The sequence below is a fragment of the Mobula hypostoma genome, chromosome 6 (genome assembly GCF_963921235.1).
Source record: "Mobula hypostoma chromosome 6, sMobHyp1.1, whole genome shotgun sequence".
Classification (NCBI taxonomy): Eukaryota; Metazoa; Chordata; class Chondrichthyes; order Myliobatiformes; family Myliobatidae; genus Mobula; species Mobula hypostoma.
Window position 1 is genome coordinate 169,727,420 of NC_086102.1, and position 22,670 is coordinate 169,750,089.

General features: G+C 39.1%; 1 protein-coding gene across 6 annotated transcripts in view; it reads right to left on the reverse strand.

The window, feature by feature from the left end:
- Window positions 1-22,670, reverse strand: part of kalrna (kalirin RhoGEF kinase a) — a 747,932-nt gene that overhangs the window by 60,336 nt on the left and 664,926 nt on the right. For all 6 annotated transcript variants that reach the window (XM_063052247.1, XM_063052242.1, XM_063052243.1 and 3 more), the window contains 9 exons: window positions 21,984-22,050; window positions 20,459-20,562; window positions 18,603-18,672; window positions 13,952-14,038; window positions 11,923-12,015; window positions 8,716-8,766; window positions 8,279-8,356; window positions 3,457-3,642; window positions 1,579-1,750 (listed from right to left, as the gene is read on the reverse strand). In XM_063052247.1, coding sequence (XP_062908317.1) covers window positions 1,579-1,750; window positions 3,457-3,642; window positions 8,279-8,356; window positions 8,716-8,766; window positions 11,923-12,015; window positions 13,952-14,038; window positions 18,603-18,672; window positions 20,459-20,562; window positions 21,984-22,050 — 908 coding nt within the window. The remainder of the gene's footprint in view (window positions 1-1,578; window positions 1,751-3,456; window positions 3,643-8,278; window positions 8,357-8,715; window positions 8,767-11,922; window positions 12,016-13,951; window positions 14,039-18,602; window positions 18,673-20,458; window positions 20,563-21,983; window positions 22,051-22,670) is intronic.

Genomic DNA, 22,670 nt, shown 5'->3' on the forward strand with positions numbered 1-22,670 from the left:
GCAATACCATGTGCTGGATGATGCTTCTTCATACTTCGACATTTGAGACAGAATCTACCGTGTCTCATACGACGAAGTTTGAAGAACCATCATCTAGCACATGACACTATGAAGGTCTACTGTCCACAGTAAAGAAGAGAAAACTGAGATGGTATGGCCACAGGACAGGATAAAGTGGACTTTCAAAGACCATTCTTTAGGGAACAGTACTGAGGAAAAGAAAAAGGGGCAGACAGAGGAAAAAATGGGCAGATAACGTTGCTGAGGGGAGAGGAGAGAGCTTTTCTGCAATGCAGGCACTTGCTCACAACCGTGAGAGATGGAGGCAACTGGTGAAGTGCCCCTATGACCCTGGTGGGTTCGGGTCTGTATCCGTAACAGCACTTTGGGCTAATCCACCAACAATACATTGGAGACTATTAAAAGATGTTTAGATAGGCACATGATTGTGTACAGTTCTGGTCACCGAATTATAGGAAAGATGTCAACAAAATAGAGCATAGATAAGATTTACTAGAATGTTACCTGGGTTTCAACACCTAAGTTACAGAGAAAGGTTGAACAAGTTGGGTCTTTATTCTTTGGAGTGTAGAAGGTAGAGGGGGGGCTTAATAGAGATATTTAAAATTATGAGGAGGATAGATAAGAGTTGACGTGGATAGGCTTTTTCCATTGAGAGTAGGGGAGATTCAAACAAGAGGACATGAGTTGAGAGTTAGGGGGCAAAAGTTTAGGGGTAACATGAGGGGGAACTTCTTTACTCAGAGAGTGGTAGCTGTGTGGAACAAGTTTCCAGTAGAAGTGGTAGAAGCAGGTTTGATATTGTCATTTAAAGTAAAATTGGATAGGTATACGGACAGGAAAGGAATAGAGGGTTATGGGCTGAGTGCAGGTCGGTGGGACTAGGTGAGAGTAAGCATTCGGCATGGACTAGAAGGGCTGAGATGGTCTGTTTCCGTGCTGTAATTGTTATATGGTTATTATATGAATATAAGGAAGATGGAGGGATATGGACATTGTTTTTGGGTTGAGTTTTTGGGGGTTTTTTGATTTACTTTTTAGCTGGTTCAGCACAACATTATGAGCCAAAGGGCCTGTTCCTATTCTTTGTTCTATGTAATTCGCTTAGTGTAGACATCATTGAATGATCTTTTCTCTTTTAATGGTTGCTGCTGATTTACCCATTAAGAAGTGTGGGTATAATCTGTTTTTTTTAGCACAATGTGGTCTCTGAAATAGTTTTTGAAATTAAAACAGCAAAGTGGGATAAGTTTAAACTCCACAACATTAGTGCTAATGCAATTGATTGACTCTTGTGGGCTTCACAGAACCCAATTAATTTTGTACAAGAGATAAAGTTGGAAGTCACGCTAAGGATTTTGAAGGATCTCGGTGTAGGTTAGTACATTGACTTGAATCCCATCTCTGGTAAAGCAGAATTAATTCTCAGATGGAACACCAGTCTCAGCTTCACACAGATAATAAAGATCAACTCAGGAAGATCTGGTTGAGTGATTTCAAACTTGAAACGTGTAAGTGAAGTGTGGCAAAGGGATGAAAACATACTATATTGCCTACCGTTTAAGAAATTTCTCTGGGCATCAAGTACTTGATTGATATCCTGAATCCAAGCTTGCCAGACTTCAATGCTTGGTGCCTGCAGGATGAATCGCTCAGATGTTCCACGAGATATTAGAGCAAATTTACAGAGTTCGTTGTCTACATTCTCCTCAATGTTAAGGTAACTCATCTGAAATGGGTAACAAAGAATATAAGAAATGATGAAATCTGCACAAGGCCAAGAACTGCATCAACAAGCATTATGCTTTCTAGCTTATAAATTCCACTTCGACTTGCTTTTGAGACCAGAGACCTAGGTGAGGATGGTTAGGACCAAAATGCTGGAGTATCCGAGACTAGAGTCAAGACACAAAACGAGGACATGGTTCTAAACTCGACGCTAGTTGAAAATCCAAAGGGGAGCTGACGATTGAGCACTGAACCTCAGTTCAGATGCTCTTTAGGTATTAAAATCCTGGCACCAAAAGATGGCTACCAATTAGCCTGAGCCTCTAAAGGGGCTGTGCCAGCTTTCCATACTCGGGAAAGTCGGATCAACTAAACCCGGGAAGCTGGCGCGATCGGGTGCACATCATAACAGCTTTATTCACATGTTGCGTTTTTTCCCGAGTTACACGTTCTCTATAATCTATCACTTGCACAGAGAAACCAATCACCTCCCTCCCCCACACCACCACACACACCAGGCACAATTCTCCTAAAATAGGGAGCATATCTTTACCCTGGTTAATGAAAGCAAGTTCCAGATGTTAACGATACATTGTCACACATGCTGCAACATAATTACTCTGAACCAAAATGCAGATAATATATCAGTAACTTATTAGCATCAAACTAACATTCGTGAAAAACAGCACTGTTGCAGTAATGCTTGTGTTTTATTTGCTTATAGATTACCTTTTTGTTTGAAGGTAGAGATAAAGTTGTAAACTGCTTCCTCCAGTAATTGACTATTTACTGTCTATCTCCTTATGGAACAGGCAGAACAGGCCCTGGTTCAGTCTTACTTTGATCTTTCCCCCTGATTATTTTTCCTGCAAACTGGAGACTGTTAAGATACTGCTTCCTGCAACCACATGGAATTCATTTTTTTTACTTTCAGCTTTTTTACCATCTTTTACTTTCAAATGATCCATCCTTTAATTTCCTATCCCCATCTTTAACATCCCCTTGTTGTTGTCCACTCTCTTCCTTTCTGCAAGTTAAAACACATTTGTTTTTCACTTCTCCATTTCTGATGAATAGTTATTGAACCGAAACATTAATTCTATTTATTCCTTGCCAGATGCTGTCTGAACTGCTGAGTGCTTCCATTACTTTCAACTCATATTCCATTATGTATTTCACCTTGTTAAGTACCTTCTGGAAGTCCAGATTCAGTACAACACAAGCCTTTTCCTCATCAACTCCTTCCAATATCATTAGAAAACTTTCGTTAATTAAATAATACATGCTGGCTTTTTTTCAAATCTCTTTATACTTGCTCAAATGAATACTTGTATTTCTTGCTCAGCAGTAAGGTTAAATTAACTGGTCGGTAGTGACTTGGTTTCTCTCCACGTCCTTCTTGATGGAGAGCGAAAGACCTGTAATTTTGCAGTTCTCAGCACCACCCTTGAATCTACAGATGTTTGGAAGATTATGCCTAATGCCTCTGCAATATTGTCTTTTATCTCCCTCAGCAAACTAACGTACATCCCATTCGGACCAGGTAATTTATCCACTTTCAATACACCTGGCTTCTTTTTTAAAAAGTAGTTCTTATTGTTACTTATTTTTCTACCCATTTAGAACCTCAATCACATTTTACTTTGCTGAAGCTTCAAGAGCATTTTTTTTCTTGATAAAGACCACAGATTAAGTGAGCAGATTTACCTTAATGCTTTTCTTGAACTGATACCTTGGTGTTGAAGAACCCTTATTCAGCAGTTCACTGAAAATTACAATCTGTTCGAAGAGAAAGACTCTTCGTTCCTTACTTCGGGAGAGAACTCCAGAATCTTGTTCTGTCACATAGAATGTATCCTGCTGAAGTAGCTTTCCTTGTGCGGTGATTTTTCCCTGAAAAATAATTAATACATATTTGATTGAGTTTTACTTGGTACAGTTGCTCTACATAGTACAGAAAAGGAGTTTCGGTGTTAGAAATGTAGGTTACATATTGATGAACCACAGTTCTATACTCTGATAATGTCTTTATTCAGAATTTTTAAACTCTAATCTGGTTTAAAAATTTCAGCTTTATGGAAAAAAACAACTCAAAATAATCACCAGAGATGCTGTATTAATGCTCTGAGTTCCAGGTAATGGAATTTGTGAAAGGAGAGTCATCTTTAATTCTTTGATTTATTTATTATTTATTCCATCACAACACCATCATAAAATAAGAAATGAAGTGATATTTTAAAGTGCATGCAAAATAAGACATTTCATCAGAACAAAATGGTGTGACACACAAATGCTGGAGGAAATCAGCAGTCTGGCAGCACTGATGGAGGGGAATAAACAGTTGACGTTTTGGGTCGAGACCTTCCATCAGGACTTGTGTTCAGTTTCACACAGGGTTTGTGCCATTTTGGAAATAAGCTCTTTTCCCAATGCTGGAGGAACTTAACAGGCCAGGCAGCATCAATGGTGCCAGTGAACAACAATTCCTCAGGCGATGTCTTCCAGATAGTCCACAGAACTTATTTCACTCTTTGTATGTCTTCTTTTTTTCATCTTAAATGTGTTTCTGGAACTGTTAGAGTCTGTAATTTACAGTTTGGAGATTCACTGAATGATCTAGTGCTTTGTTGTCTCTGAGAACATTCCAACAGACAAGCATCCATTGCAAAGCTTAGAGATGGAGCGTGAGCCCATGATCGACTCCATTTCAATGATCAAAGCATTGAGGAAGATTGAAATATCAGCGCGAATGTGGGAGGCGAGCGAGAGTTCAGCACTGACTACCTGCCTCTCACTGCTGCTGGATAAGATGTCTGTGTGTGACAGGGTGGGTCAGTCTCTCTCTCTCTCTCCCTCTCTCTCTCTCTCCCCCACTCTCTCTCTCTCTCTGTCTCTCTCTCTCTCTCTCCCCCTCTCTCTCTCTCTCTCCCCCCCTCTCTCTCTCCCCCCCTCTCTCTCTCCCTCTCTCACACACACACTCCTTCTAGGCTTCTAGGGGAATGTTACCCAAGTTTGGCAATTTAAAGATTGGACTGAGCCGTCTTTTGCTTTATGTCTTTTATTCAGTTTTTACTCGTTCATTCTTGTTTGGATTTGAGCGATTTAATTTGGCATGATTTGTAAGTTTTTTTTTGTATGGGGAGAAGTTGAGGTTTGATGTTCTCGGAGTTCACACAACTTGTTTTTCTGTGTGGGGGAAGTATTGATGTTCTGTGGCCGTTGCCCACATTTTTTTTATATGGTGGGAGGTGGGTTGATGATCATGTTGCCATTCTTCCTCGTTACCGTTTGGCGATCTGTTAGTTTTTTTGTGCGGGGGGAGGGTGTGGCTTTGATGTTTTTCTTTGAACAAACTCCATGGTTTTCTTTGTTTTGTGGCTATCAGGAGAAGATGAATCTCAGAGTTGTATACTGCATTCATATTTTGATAATAAATGAACCTTTGAATAAACAGTTGCCATTTTGGGCTGAGACCCTTCATCAGTACTCATGTTCAGTTTTAAACAGGATTAGTGCCATTTTCAAGATAAGCTTATCTCATAAATATCAGTGGTATTAGAGTGCTCAGATGTTGTGGGGAAGCACGTAGATGACACCATCTTTTATTTGTATGCAATAGTTGATGGAATCATTCCCACAGCTGCAATAAAAAAGAAATCAAAGCATAACTTTGTTGCTCTGTCAAATGTTTTAAAGTTTAATTGCTTGCTTCAGAGTGCTTTGGTAATTATGTTATTGTGACATAAAAAGGTTCTGATTCAATTTTGTGGTAGCAGTGGTACGATATATATTTTCATCATTGTTATCCAGTGTTGAATGTCCCAATCAATAATCTTAATAAAGGAAGGTTTGTGTCAGAAAACAAAAGGACTTCTGGTTCACAGAAAAATCCAGTTTATTGTATTCCTGTCTGTCCTGTTATAACCTCTTCTGCTGATCCAAATGATAAAACAGAAGTCAGGAGCAAGGTAGAATATTCACCACGAATGTATGAAGCTCCAGTAACACTCAAGAACTTGATAATATTCTGAACAAAGCAAGTCACTTGATTGGCATCCCCTCCACCATCCTAAACAGTTATTATTCCACTACTGTTGCATAATATCTGGAGTGTGTGTCATCTACAGCAGCGGCCCCCAACCCCCGGGCCGCGTGGAAACGATATGAAACGATATGAGTTAGCTGCACTTCTCCTCATTCCCTGTCACTCACTGTTGAACTTGAACACCCCCCACCCCCGTTGGCCGGTCTGCAAGAATATCGTCAATATTAAACCGGTCTGCGGTGCGCAAAAGGTTGGGGACCCCTAATCTACAGAACCTACTTGCCATGAACTCTTCCGACCAGTGTGGGGCACCAGAGAGCATCCAGCCTCAGTGCCTCCGATGCACCTGAACATCACTTATTTGTTTTAACTAGAGCTTTTAAAGTTAACAAGTGTTTTTCGTGTGGCTTGTTTTTCTTGAATGCAGGCTCCTTATGAATCCATTTATTAGTTTCCTCTCCTATCAGATTCCTTCTTCTCCAGCCCTTGACCATTCCGACCTACCTGGTTTCACCTATCACCTTACAGCAAGCCTCTTTCCCTTCCCCCCACCTTTTTATTCTGGCATCTCCCCCCTTCCTTTTCAGTCCTGCTGAAGGGTCTCGGCCCAAAATGTCAACTGTTTACTCTTTTCCACAGATGCTGCCTGATCTGCTGAGTTCCTCCAGCATTTGTGTGTGTTGCTTTAGTTTTTTGAGTTTTGATATACACTGGGTTCCCATGCTTCATGCTCTATTTAAGTTGGTCATGACTAGTGTTCATTGCTGAGTCCTGAATTTGGGTACTGAGTGAATTAACGTTCCATGTACTCTAACCCTCTCGAGTAAGTACACTCTGAGCCAGTTGTTATTTCTCTGTTATTCCTTTGTTATGTTCTTTGATTAATTCCTCGTCATTACTTTCTACCTTTGCGTCTCAAGTTTACTCTGCGCCTGGGTTTGTTTGCCTGAAGATCTCCTTACGCTACTGCATATTATTCACCTGGGCTACTCCAAAGTAATTCTAAAATCTGAGAATCTTTCTACCACTGAAGAACAAGGGAAGCAGGTGCTTGGGAGCATCATTAACTACAGACTCCATTCCGCACATCATTTTGATTTAGAACAATTGGTTCTTCATTGTTGCTATTAAGTCTGAAAACTGAAGGACTGGAGTGGCCCAGTTAGGCAGCCCACCACTAACCTCTCAATAGCAAAGGAGGCGATGAGTGCCTACCTCGCCAGTGGAAGCCAGATTCCAGAATATATACCAAATAAAACACTCAATAAACAGGCTGGATTATACTTGATCCAAGGCCTGTGCTCATCCTCTGGACTAGGCCTGCAGCCACAATGATGTTTTGCCATCACACAATTATCAGAAGCATCACAATCTAAACTCTATAACTGTCCTGTGCCTTATTAAAAGACAGTTGCATTGTTTCTGTCAGAGCAGTTTGAGTTGATTTGCACCCTAAAAATAAAAAAAAAGACATTTTAGAACATTAGGCTATGGTCTCAGTGCGGGTTGATGGGAGTAGGCAGTTTGAACGGTTTCGGTATGGACTAGATGGGCCGAAGAGCCTGTTTCTGTGCTGTACTTCTCTATGACTATAATTGATTCAAATGTAAATACACAAATCTGTCAAGAAAACATTAACAATAATTTACTGTTCTAATTGTTGGCAACCAGATTGAAATGAACATGGTTCCACCAAATATGGAAAAATGGGTGGTGTAAAGAGGAGAGATCAGATATGAAGTGTATCCAGCCCGTGGCTTAGTAATGATGGAATGCCCATGGTCTGTGTGGGGAGGAGTGGAAGGTCAGTTGGTTTGTATTCCATTCTGCAGTATACAGGTTTTGAAATCTGTGAAGAGTTGATCCACATACTGCAGTCAGTGGTAGTGTCAAACAGCCATCATTTGACCCAATATTAATTGCTGAAAATCTGTGCCAGACAACCATTGCAGCATCTACTCTTGTCCCTCTACTAAACACAGGCAGTAAATTTATCCCTTTTACACAGGCAGTAAATTTTAAAACTATACTCCGATGAGGGCAGATGAAGACAATTCTTCTCATCTTTGTCTTGAATGGCTGTCTCTATTTACAGACTGTACTCCCTGGTTCTAGATGACTCAGCCAGGGGAAACATCAGTTCTGCTTTTACACCAGCAAATGCAAGAATTTTATGTGTTTCAATGAGATTATGGCTCATTCTTCTAAACTCAAGTGATCAGAGTCACAGTCTGTTGAATCTTTCATTATACAACAAACCTGCCATCTCAAGAGACAGTCTGGTGAACCTCTGCTGCATTCTCCTTTTCAAAAGCATGTTATTTCTTAGATGAGGAGACCAGACCTGAACAGAGGAGATGTGCAACTAGCCTTTCTGTTACCTAATGTCCAGCCAAGGTTTTAACTTATATATCTAAAATTACTGACATAAATTTCCACGATAGGTACATTAAGTAACGATAGAGGGAGAAGGGTAGAACTTACCTCAAAATCTTCAAGTCGTCCCAAATTCATCATATCATTGCAGCGTTTTGGCACCAAATACATCACATCAACAGCTTTCTGTCAACAAAATATTCAAATGGGGCAATTGTACTTTGGCAGAAATGAGAATACATCTTGGTGAATCTAACCAAAACGTGAAATCTCAATGTTCATGTCCATCTCTTTGTGAATAGAAAGGAAATTATTTTGTTTCAATAACTGAATATTTGTTTCAATAACAGTCTATCTTTCCTAATGTTTCATTAGTTTGTTTAAAGCATACAATTGCTTTGTATACTTTTAATAATCAATGTTATTTCAGAATTCAATAACGATCAGTTTCAAGAATCATCGTTACATGACAGTATGGAAATTAAATGAGTTTACTACCTCTGCAGAAACAGATGGAAAAGCCAACCTAACAGAACAATTTTTACCTCAATCTCTGAGCATTCGTGTCCAGCCTTTTCACTGTATTTCAGGAAGTCCTGCAACAAGACAAATTTCAGTCACTGTAAGTAAACATGTAAGCATGCTACTACACATTAATTCAAACATCTGTCTATAAATGAAGTTGTACTTCATTGTATGAACAAAATCATATGAAGTACATATCCAAGTAACTGCCAAGAAATTCTCTATTTTACAATGGTAGGAATTTTAATGGTTAGCTATCAGTAGACTCATATTTCTGTCCCAAACCCATAAGTTCAAAGTTCAAAGTAACTTCATTATCAAAGTACATATATGTCACCATATACAACCCCGAGATTCATTTTCAGCATTTATAGAGTTGTAACAATGACAGGATCAGTGAAAAATCAATCAGAGTGCAGAAGACAACAAACTGTGCAAATGCAAATATAAAGAAATAGCAATAAATAATAAAACATCAGATGATGAGATGAAGAGTCTTTAAAGTTAGATCAATGGTTGTGGGAAATATCTTAATGATGGGGCAAGTGAGTGTAGTTATCCCTTTTATTTAAAAGCCTGATGGCTGGGGGTAGTAACTGTACTTGAACCTAGTGGTGGGAGCCCTGAGGCTCTTGTACCTTCTACCTGATGGCAGCAGTGAGAAGAGAGCATGGCCTGAAGGGTGGGGGTCTTTGATGGCAGCATTTCACGTTGATGTATTCAATGGTTGAGCATACTTTAACCATTGAGCACATGATAATCCATCACAGTGATGATGCTCAGTCATCAAAATGGACTGGGCCTTCTAAATGGTGGGCTACACTGGCAAAATGAATTGCTGAAGAGGATCATGTTATGCTGATTAACGGGCTTTTCTCTGCTGGTGCATTATTGTAGCATCAATGATTAATTTCCTCCTGGGAAAATATCATTATATGTGGAAATCAACTTCTAAGGTGAAGCTTTAATTTAAATATAACACTTTCTTTACTTCCCAATACACCCCAATCTCAATTGATAGCCTTAGTTATAATGGATTTTTTTTAAGCATTTGTAGTCACCAATTGCCTTCTGCATGCAGCAAATTCAATCTCATGTTTTTAAATTAATCATGTCCCTGGTGAAGAAGTATCCCTTAGAGCAAGAGTTCCCAGCCTTTTTTATGCCATCGACCCCCACCATTAACTGAGGGGTCTGTGGACTCCAGGTTGGGAAACTGCCTGAGAGATTGTATAGTTAACAGTAATAGATTTCAAGGAGTGACAGACAAGATGGTGGGACAAGTTGAGAGAGAAAATTTAATGCCAATAAACATAAAGCATTACATTTTGGGAGGAGGAATGAGAAGAAGGAACTTGAAGACATAATTCTATATAGGTAAAGGAAAAAAGAGGTCTAGAGATATGTGTATGGTTCTTTGAAGGTCAGAATCTCAGTTAAGAAAATGGTGAGAAGAGCATAGAAGATAAATAGAGACCGAGTACAAGAACAAGGAAGTCATAATGAATCCTACCGAACCATTGGTTCAGCCACAAAGGGAGTATTATATCTACACTTGGGTATCGCACTTTGAGAAATATATAAACACTTTAGAGTGGTTGCAGAGAAAATTTACCAAAATCAAAAATAGAATTGTTGGAAGCAGCTGAGGATAGTCTCCCTGGAAGAGATAAAGTTTCAAGATGATCTGATAAACAGTATTTAAATCATGAAGGACCAAGTAGATAGGGAAAAATTATTCTCATTAAAGGAGGTGTTAAAAACTCGGGTATTTACAAAGAGGCTGATTATCAATAGAAACAAAAGTAACACAAAGGAAAAGCATTTTTAATGTTTAAAGTGGCTGGGTCTGGAATGTGGAGTCAATTAAACTAGCATTCAATTAGGACTTGAAAAGCATCTGAATGGAAAGAATGTTTAGGGTAATGGGGAGAGGGTATACAAGTATAATTGATTGTGCAGTGAGATTATATGGTTCGACAGGCCAAACGGTCTCCTTCTGTGATTTATCATTCTGTGCTTTTACTGATATAACTAGGCTATTTGTTCTCAGTTCAGATCAAATCAATTCTCCCAGGACCTGACCCATCTATCGCAAGGGAGAATAATCTGAATCTATATATTTAAGTGGCTGTAAATAAGGCGAATGGGGCTTCTAATAAAGCTCTGGGGATGAACTGCATTTATTCCCATAATCCTAGTTTTGTTCGCAGTTAGGGTCGCTCACCCACGTCCATGCGGATCTTTCTGTCTATCTTTACTAATTCCATTTACCCACATTAGAACTGTAGCCCTCTATGTTTTGCCTGTTTAATTGTCTGTCTTAATGCTCCTTATGTGTAGGAGAATGAGCCCAGGAACAAAAGGGATTTTTAATGGCTCTGGGCCTATTCTCGCTGGTGTCTAGAAGAATGAGGGGGATTTCAGTCAAAGTCATTGAAAACTACAGCACAGAAACAGGCCCTTTTTCCCATCTAGTCCATACTGAACCATTTCAACTATCTACACCCATTGACCTGCTCTAAACTATAGCTCTCTATACACCTACCATCCATGTACCTATCCAAACTTCTCTTAAATGTTCAAATTGAGCTTTCATGCACCACTTGTGCTGGCAGCTCATTCCACACTCTCACAACCCTCTGAGTGAAGAAGTTTCCTCTCATGTTCCCCTTAAACTTTTCACCTTTCACCCATAATCTCTAGTTGTAGTCCACCCACCCTCAGTGGAAAAAGCACTTACCCTATCATAATTTTGTATACCTCTATCAAATCTCCCCTCCATCTTCTGCAATCTCATTGACATTTACAAAATATTGAAAGGACTAGATAGAGTGGACATGGAGAGGATGCTTCCAATAGTGGGAGAATCTAGCATCTGAGGGCACAGCCTCAGAATAGAAGGATATCCCTTTAGAACAGAGATGAGGAGGAATTTCTTCAGCCAGAGGGTAGTGAATCTGTGGAATTCATTGCCACAGATAGCTGTGGAGGCCAATTCCAGGGTAAACAAACAGAGTCTATTTTTCTCCCTTCATAACTGAAACATTCCATCTCCGGCTACATTCTGATCAATCTCCTCTGCACTCTCTCCAATGCAATCACATTCTTCCTACAATGTGCTGACCAAAAATGCACACAATACTCATCAGTAAACAAACATGTTCCTTAAAAGAAATATCTTTTGAGAACAAATTCCACCGGTTTTTATTGCTGAATGTCCTCACCTTGATAAGAAGTTGATATTTTGTTATTCTCTGTATTGGCTTAATAAGAAAATCACTTAGACTTAGCCTCTGACCCAGCTCCTGCTTGATTTCCTGCAAAACAACACACAGAACTTTGCACATATAATATAAAAAACACTCACAATAGATGTACATCTCTTGCATTCATGTCTCCTTCTATATTAGATTTCTGAAAAAATCTAAAACAGACCATGGCTAAATATGCTCTGCAAGGTCACCTGTCTGGCTGCAGTTTCCTGATAATAAAATTGTTGTGCTTGATCTCAATATAGGTAGCACAAGGACAATGATTTGGGGTAGCAAAATAAAACATCAAACAAGGCTTCTGAGAGTATTAAATGGCTGTTGACCCAGTCGTCTTTATATCTGAAAGTCTCCTTTGAGAATATGGTGCCTGCTCTCTTTCTTTTCTAGGCTAATATTATGCAGTCACATTCAAGAGAAAATCAGAGATGATTCCTTTGCATACTAAGGCCCCGATTTCAACACATGGCCACTATTTTCTTGAAACAATAAAGTGTCTGAAAGTTGAATTTAGATGAATATAGAGTCAGTACTTCTGTATTTTGATTTTAATTTTGTGGAATGCACCCTCCTCCCTCACCCCCTGCCAAACTCAGCCAGGTGAGGCCCAGTCAAGGGGTTGAAGTCAGCTATGAACAGCACTGAATCAGGCCCTTTGGCCAACTCATCCACACCGACCAAGGTGCCTACCTGAGCTAGTTCCATTTTCTTCACTTGGACCATAGCCCTCCAAACAAATCCTATCCACATATCTGTCCAGATTTCTAACAAACACTGTAATTTTAGGCACCTCTATCATTTCCTCTGGCAGCCTGTTCCATATACCCACCGTCCTCTGTGTGAAAAACTTGACCTCAGATCCTCTCATCTCATGTTAAAACTATGCCCTTTAGTTTTTGACTTCCCTGCGCTGGGAAACTGACTGTGACCATCCACCTTATCTAAGCCTCTCATGATTTTATGAACCTCTGAAAGCTCACCCCTCAGCCTCCTTTGCTCTAGGGAAAACAGCCCCAGCCTATCCAGTGTCTCATTATATTTTGAGTCCTCCAGTCCCAGTAACATCCTTGTGAATCTTTTCTGCATTCTCTTCAGCTTAATGTCATCTTTCTGATAGCTTGGTGACTAGAACTGCACACAACATTCCAACCGCATATCACCAATGACTTGTACAACTGTAACATGTTCCAACTCTTATATTCGATGCTCTGACCAATGAAGGTAAGTATACCTCTTTTTCCAACTGTACCGATAGTTCCGGGGGACTACATACATGTACCTCCAGGTCTCTCTGTACTACAATACTCTCTAGAGTTCTGCCATTCACAGTGTATCTTGCCCTGTTTTAACTGCAAAAAAATGCATTAAATTGCACTTGTTGAGTTAGTTTCCATATGCCATTCCTTTGTCCACTCTGCCATCTGTAGTAACCTTAGACAGCTCTTCACTGTCCACAGCTTTGGTCTCATCACAAACATGGTGATCACGCCACCTGCATTTTCACCCAATTCATCAACATAGATGACAAACAACAGTAGACACTGATCGCTGTGGCACACCAATGATGGCAGGCCTCTTATCTGAAAAACAAACCTTTACTACCATCTTCTGATTTCTTCCACTAAGCCAGTTTTGTGTTCAGTTAACTAGCTCACGTGATCGAGCAATCTACAGCAGCCTACCACATGGTACCGTGTCGAAGGCTTTGCTGAAGTCCATGTGGATGATGTCTCCTGCCCTGTCATCATTATCCTCTTGGTCACCTCTTCAAAAAACATCAGTCAAATTTGTAAGACTTGATTTCCAATGCACAAAGCCATGCTGACTATCGCTAATCTGTCTCATCTTTCCAAACTGCAGATAGATTCCAACCCTCCAAATTTCGTCCAGTTTCAAGTTGTGGAGCCTCCCAAATTTTACATTTCTGTTTTTACATGTTACAGTATTCTGGTTTCTGGTGACAAAAATATAAGCAATTGCTTACCTCAAAGAAAGAATCATACTCTGCCACAATGTACTCAGATTTCGGCTTGTTTTGGCAGTATACCACATACATGCCTAAGCGTCTCTCCTGAAAAAAAAATCACAACAATAACTAATTTTTTACAAAAATAAATTTCTATTACAGAGCTCTTTGCAAGGTCAACTATCTTGGAGAAATAGTGGCTGGGTCGAGCTGGCACGGGCCCACCACCTGCAACTGATGACTGATGCCTGAAGCTTCTTGGTGTGGATCTCCACCTGCATAACCTGAGAATTGACAACATCTCTGACAACACACTGAGGAAACGCTGCTCCCAAAACTCTCTTTAAAAGCTCAACAGCAAGCAAAGCCCTTCTTTTGATGGCTGTAAATTCTGTGAGCATTTTTAAATGTCAGAATCTAACTTTTAATGAACATTAACATTTAAATAATTTAATTACTTTAAATATTAAAGCAATACTTTTACTTTATACTTTAAATAATGAAAAGCTATTTAAGCATAAAGTAAATAAAAATAGATAAAAATAACTAAAATCTCAAATTACTTTTAATGAAAAAGTTAAAATAAAACAGATATAATTTTGCTCTGTAACTACAGCCCTGTATATGCCACTGAAACTGAAGGGGTTGTGGATCCTGCATGGTCCGGACAGCCAGTTCCTCGGTGTAATTATCACCATCCAAGTTCTGCTGTTGAACATCATGTGAAGTCTGACAGTGGAGTGAACTGGCAAATAGTACTGTGCTAAAGTCTTAGCCACAGATATAGAGCTAGGGTGCTTTTTGCACAGTACTGTATTGTCAATGTAGAGCAGAGCCCGAGTTTGTAAATCTGGCCACAGCAAATTGATGAGAGTGGAGCACCGTGGGAGGGGTATGGGAAAGGTGGCAGAGGAAGAGTGCCCTGAGACACCAAGCAAGGTCATTTGATACTAAACAATTGGTTTATTGATCATAAAAGAATGTTCTTCTGGTGCTTCCTGCTCGCTCCCCTCTCCCTTCCCCTTTTCCCAACCATGATTCCCTTCTCCCCGCCCCCTTCCCACTCTCAGTCCACAACAGAGACTCATATCAGAATCATGTTTACCATCACTCGCATATATCATGAATTTATTTTTTTTGCGGCAGCAGTACAGTACATAAAATCACTACAGTACTGTGCCTAAGAGTTTTGCACAGTTCTGTATTTGGCCTTCTGAGTCTATAAGTAAGCTTGGAACTTCCATGTTAGACTGAGCATGCACAGAAATCTCAGCATGCTTCCATTTAAATTGGTATATACCTGTAAACACAAAATACTCTGCAGATGCTGGGGTCAAAGCAACACTCACAACACACTGGAGGAACTCAGCAGGTCGGGCGGCATCAGTGGAAAAGATCGGTCGACGTTTCGGGCCGGAACCTGACGAAGGGTTCCGGCCCGAAACGTCGACCGATCTTTTCCACGGATGCTGCCTGACCTGCTGAGTTCCTCCAGCGTGTTGTGAGTGTTGGTATATACCTGTGATACTTTTCAGATGCATGGCATTTACCAGCAAAATACAGGTCATTGTGCCAATTGTATGTTAGGTGCTTTGTATTCTTGTTGATTATCATTATGTCAACTGTTACAACAAACCAATATAATTTCTGGAATTATACCTTTTTTAAAAAAAAAGTGCCAAAAAAATGCCAAAATAAGGCCATCTAATACAGATGCTAAACAGAACCTTGACAACTGACATCTTTGATGTTTCAGATATTGCATAGGTTATCTCATTGATCTACTTAACCATCTGTATATTAAGTACTGCTGATACTGCATACATGATTATTACTTTCCATCTTTCTTGGTGGATTATGTACTATCCTGAAATGCCAACAGTGCTGTTTTATTTTTGTCCTGTGGAATGGCATCGTAACCGGACTTCTGGCCCAACGAGTCCATGCTACTCAATGACACCTATGTGACCATTAACTGACTAACCCATTGAACGATGGGAGGAAACCAGAGCACCTGGAGGAAACCCACAAGGTCACGTGGAGAACGCACAAACTCCTTTCAGACAGCAACGGAAATAAGCCCGGCTTGCTGGCGTTATTAATTGCATTACGCTAATTGCTATTCTATCGTGTTATATAACATATGCACAGAGAAATAACATGGAAAATCTTGACCATTCAAAAAAGTTCTCACTGCTTTTCTGTTCACACAACATTATTTTAAGATCTTTGCCAGACATTGTCTCTTTCATACAGTAGATTATTTTTTTCCCAGAAATATGTGAAATTTACCCATCAAATTATTATTATTCTCAAAATGTCGAAAACACTAAAATTATTCTGCATATAAATTTGCCCTCCTGCATTGGTGAAGCCAATACAGCATCCCAATGCTTTTGGTAAAGTTGTTCCAGGAAAAATTATAGAATAAGTTAATAATATTGGAATAAACACTTTAAAGATCTGGCTTTGATTCTGTATTGGTGACAGAACAGGAATCCTCGAGGAAGTAGATTTTGCAGCATACAAAAGGGGAAGCATGTAGTCTGAAGGCATTAAACTGCCCCTGATAGGGACAGAGAGTATCTAACAAATGACCAATCCAAATAAATAGATGTGGTTTAACGACAATGGAGGAAATATACAAAAAAATCAAAGGATTCATAATATAACAAATAAAGATAAGATATGGGAGTTCCTATAAATTTTTGGTGGTGAAATGTATGAAAAGAGGCTGAGTTAGCAATGAAAAGAGAACTTGCACTCTTAGGTGTGTGTGTGTATATACAGTATATATATAAACTCAGCATCCTAACTCAATAGAAAAGTATCACTTTCCCAGGAATTCCCAGGAATTTCAGAATAAATAAATATTAGCAATATGCATTTGATGTACCAGTATCCAATGATGAAAAAGTTAGGAATAAGCAATTTACATTAATAATAATGAATTCTATATATTCTTGGGAATTTTTCCATCCCACCATTATCTATACCAGAAAGAATTAAAAGATAAGATGAGGGTTGTGGTGTGGAACAATACAGGTTCATAAAGATTGTTATGTGATTTTTTTGTACTATTATTCTACTATTTATTTAATACAATATATATCATATTCTCACAAATCATCATCATCATTATGTGCTGTGTTGTACGATGTGGGCAATCATGTTCTCGTGATTGTTCTTGGTAAATTTTTTTTATGGAAGTGGTTTGCCATAGCCTTCTTCTGGGTAGTGTCTTTACAAGATGGGTGATCCCAGCCATTATCAATACTCTTCAGAGATTGTCTGCCTGTCATCAGCGGTCGCAGAACCAGAACTTGTCTTGTGCGTCAACTGCTCATACAACCTGCTCCCATGGCTTCACGTGACCCTGATGGGGGTGGGGAGGAGGGGTTAAACAGGTGCTACACCTTGCCCAAGGATGACCTGCAGGCTAGTGGAGGGAAGGTGAACACAGCAGGCCAGGCAGCATCTCTAGGAAGAGGGACAGTTGACGTTTTGGGCCAAGATCCTTCGTCAGGACTAACTGAAAGTAGAGCTAGTAAGAGATTTGAAAGTGGGAGGGGGAGGGTTGCTTGAAATTCCAGCATCTGCAGATTTCCTCGTGTAGTGGAGGGAAGGTGCGCCTTACATCTCCTTTGATAGAAAAATGCATTGAATTGACTTTATTATTTACATCCTTGATATACATGAGGAGTAAAAATCTTTACGTACGTTTCTGTCTAAATGTGCAATTTATATTAAGTTATAATAAGTAGTATGTACAACAGGATAGTCAATATAACTTAGAAATACAATTGCGTCAGTGTGAGTTAATCAGTCTGATGGCCTGGTGGAAGAAGCTGTCCCAGAGCCTGTTGGTCCTGGCTTTTACGCTGTGGTACCAGTTCCCTGATGGTAGCAGCTGGAACAGTTTGTAGTTGGGGTGACTTGGGTCCCCAGTGATCCTTCGGGCCCTTTTTACACATCTACGGATGCACAGGGCTGTCCACACCACTCTCTGCAGAGTCCTGCGATTGAGGGAAGTACAGTTCCCATACCAGGCAGTGATGCAGCCAGCCAGGATGCTCTCAATCATGCCCCGATAGAAAGTTCTTAGAATTTGGGGGCCCATACTAAACTTCTTCAACCGTCTGAAGGGAAAGGAGCGCTGTTGTGCTTTTTTCACCACATTGCCGGTATGTACAGACCATGTGAGATCCCTGGTGATGTGGATGGCGAGGAACTTGAAGCTGTTCACCCACTCAACCCCAGATCCTTTGATATCAATAGGGGCTAACCTGTCTCCATTCCTCCTGTAATTCACCACCAGCACTTTCATTTCGGCTGTTTTTATGGTGGAAAAATCTCCACCTCACAACCATACTTTTCACAAGCACTGGGTACATATTGCTAGGAAATTTGGCTTATAGAAATGATGTGGACCTTGCTGGCAATAAATGTTGTCCTTGGCTTGGTTATTCCTTAAAACTTTGAACTTATAAAAATTGTATATTAAATTTATTACTGTCTTTAACAGTAAGTGACTTTGTGATTTAACACAATCATGCTGACTGCAGGGAACAGAAAGGTGAAGTTATGGAACATACTGCAGCACACTTCTAAAGTGGGCCAAGTTACTATTCTTTACACAAGATACTAAAAGTATGTTGCAATAATTTACATGCTTGATGAAGAGCTCTGCCAAACGCTCAGGCTCCTGAAGACATTTTTCCAGTTCTCCCAGGAAATAACTGCAAAGAAATATGGAAAGTAATCATTTTCTAATTTTGTCTCTGTGGGCCCGTATCGCACTTTCTAGCAGAGCATGAAACCATTTTTATTAATTATTTAAGAGTATAAACTCAAATCTGAAATAACACAAGAACATACAAAATGATTAAAGTTAAGATGCAAATGACTTAAATGAAGAATTGAGAACAAGCAACCTGATTGCAGAAATCTGATTCAAGAAAACAATGAGAGATTGAACACCAACCAGATGAGCATATCCTGCATTTACAAAACACCTGGGGGTGGGGAGACAATGAATTTATTGACCCACAGCTCCAAATTGGGATTACTAATTTTTTTTTAAACTGAGGGAGATAAAGAAGTTTATTCAAGGGGTTCAATTTCAATTATATACAAACAACGCCGAGACCACATCTGAAGTACTGTATACAAATTGGTCTTGGATGGCAAATGAATTTTAAAACAAACAAGGGTAAAGCACTGTAGATATACTGTCAGTAAAAATTTACACCATGCATTTTGTTTAAATGCATTGAGGTAGTGCAAGATCTAGGACCCCTAGAAGGCTCAACTCACACAATCTACAAAGCAAAATCAGTTTCATAAAAAATAAAGAATTTAAGTCAGAACAAAGTTCAAAAAGTAGAGTTTGCTCTCTTGCTTTGTTTCTTTATATTAAGTGAATGGAAAAGGACAAGGAGAAACAGGATAAACATCTAATTACTTTCAATTTTGTCTTTCCTTCATGCAGCCTTTAATCCTGCTGCTTATGTCTTAACTCGCATCATAAAAATGATCCATCACTCGTTAACTTGTCAACCTATAGACTAGAGGCTCCCAAACAGGCAATGCTTTGATTTAAAAAAATTACATCTTCACTTTTAAATCCACATCTTTGCCCCTCCTTATTGATGTTCTTCCAGTACCATAGCCTCAAAGATATAAACTCATTCAATTTAGGCATATGGATCATTTCTGAAATTAATTACTCCACCAATGGTAATGCATCTTCAAATAAGATCCTAAATTCAAGAATTTCCTCTTCAAAAACTTTATTTTCTAAGGCACTTTATGAAGCAGACCAATTTCAAAATCTACACAAAACTTACTGAGATTGAAGTAAAAATAGTTTTGGATAATGAAGTGTCAAGGATAAGAAGCATAGGTGGAGGAGGCAGTCTATCCTCAGGGAAATAAACCGTAACTTGGCCAGATTTACAAGGCAGAAATTTAGCAAGTGGGTCAGTGGATCAGGATTTAAAAACAGGATGGCTAAAAGGAAAAAGTTTATAGTCTTGCATAGAGATGCATTGATTAATATACAAAAATGTACACTAATCAAATTGGTAACATTAAGTTTAATTCCATGATGTTTATAAGAAAAATAAAAAAGTAACAAACTTCACAATAAAACACCTTCATGCTTGGAAGTTAAATAAAATTATTTTAGTATTTGAATTGTTATACTTGACTATGGGTAACTGTTGATGCGATTTCTGATTTCAGCTGAATTTACATATTATAGCTTGGAAGACTTCTGGAATTATTTAATCTGGACATAACTGAGAGAATGCATTAATGTAAATGGACTTGAAACATTCATTTGTTTCTGATATGGACACACAAATAATTATTTTTGACGTCCCTGCAGCACTCTGATAATTGAGACTTTTAATAGGGATAATAATATATGAGTTGTTTTAAAAACTTCAGATCCCCTTCATAAATTGTTAAATGTTGGCTGGTTTCTTCATTAATTACCAGTTGACATAACTGTTGACTCACCTACTGTGCCAGTCATAAATCTGGTGAATGTTTCCAAACACTATCTTTTCTTTTCCTTTCATGTCTTCAAGGACACCCTTCTCTTCGATTTTTTTCATGAAGCCCTTCAAGGTAAGAATTGAGGACAAATGGTTACCATCAAACCTGGAAATTTCTATGCCAGTGAACTACATTTTTCTCTTGCTTTTCAAAAGTTAAGAAACATCTGATCAAAAGAATTCCACTTTTGTGTAATCATGAAAAACCACACACACACACACATTACCTAAGAGGAAAGTTTCTGAGTGTAGATTCAACATACACGTTGAAAAGTGAGGTGGACAGATTCTTTCAGAGGCATATCATTCCATACAAAAATGGATGCACCCCATAGTCTCTTGAAACTTCCTATGATTCTCCAAGGAATGCAGCAAAACTTCCCTGACTACCATTTTCCCTGTTATGTTTAAACATATTTTTGGTCTCCTCTGGCAGGCCGTGGGGAAAATTGGTAATGATTCATAGCATGGATGGACTTAAAGAGTTGTGGTTTTACGCCCTCTTGCATATCTCTGCAATATTTTCTTTTCCACAGCCTTGTTTGGCATGATGAATCAACCACTCACTCCTCCTGAACCTTATTCAATATCAAAATGACTCCTCCTGTGTCAATAGCTTTATTAGAAAGATGTCTAGATATCAAATGCCAACCCGTTTCTGTTCCCATTCATTGTTCAGACGTGCTCAGGGGTGGGAGCTACTGAGAAACAACCAGAAACAGTGGACACTGGCTCATTACCCTCCACAACTTCACAAATCATTTCTGAGTAATCAGCTTATTTAGCATGCAGCAAAAATTGAACACGGGGCTTTAAAAATTTCAACAGGTAGTATCATTATGGAATTTGCCCAGTCAACCATTATAAACCATGATTCACACTTTAATAACATACCTACAACACTGAAACAAACACTTGTTAGCCATCTTTAATAAAAGGTAAACAACAGGAATTCTGCAGATGCTGGAAATTCAAGCAACATACATCAAAGTTGCTGGTGAACGCAGCAGGCCAAGCAGCATCTATAGGAAGAGGCGCAGTCGACGTTTCAGGCCGAGACCCTTCGTCAGGAGTACGAAGGCTCTCGGCCTGAAACGTCGACTGCGCCTCTTCCTATAGATGCTGCTTGGCCTGCTGCGTTCACCAGCAACTTTGATGTATGTTGCTTTAATAAAAGGTGTTTATTGGCAGCTTAGGTGTGTTGAAAGGGATAAATATTACAATTATTTTAAAATGAATAATTTGAACGCTAGATAATAATAGGGACTATTTTCATAATCATATTTATTTGGGTTACTAATTGCTCAAATTAACCCTTCATCATTTGCTTATAGAAATAGGTTGTGAAGGATAAACTGAGAAAGTGCCACCATGTTACTAAGTTCACTACAACAATATCCTTTAAAATAACATTTTAAATTAACATTTATAAAGGATTTTACAATAATTTTTCTACTAGTGTACAAGTTACAGTTAATACACCTTACCTCTACCACAATTCCCAAATCTTTCACGTAATCCTTCTCTGTTTGAACCAGCTCATTCAGAACATAACTACAATGAGATGGAAAGAGATGGAAGAATAGTAAATGGATGTATTACAAAATCTGTTTGGACAGGGTCCCAATCTTTAATTTGTTATGTATATTATCAACCCTCTCAAACTCTGAAGATGAATTACAGGGAATAAAACATGTATTAATGAAATAGGACAATCATACCTGAATAATGTCTATCAAAGTACTGGTTGGGCTTAATAATAAACAAAAGAATAGAATCAAAATCAGAATCAGGTTTAATATCACTTGCATATGACGTAAAATTTGATGTTTTGCTGCAGCAGTACATTGCACTACATTATCAATCAATCAATTCAAGTTTAATTGTCATTTAACTATACATGAATACAGCCAAATGAGACAGCGGGGTCAGGGTGCAAAGACACATCACCAACAGTCCAGATCCCCTCAGCCCACTGATATCATCCATTGACTGGCTCTTCACGCCCAGTAGGTGAGACTGTGGCTTTGAGGCCCAGTCCTCCCATATACAGGCACATTTAGGATATTAGTAAAAACAGAACCAGACAAATATACAAGTATATAGTCCAGACCCCTCAGTCCATTTAAAATCTTCAGTTGCCACAACTGCACTGCGCCACCCCCGGCAGAGTG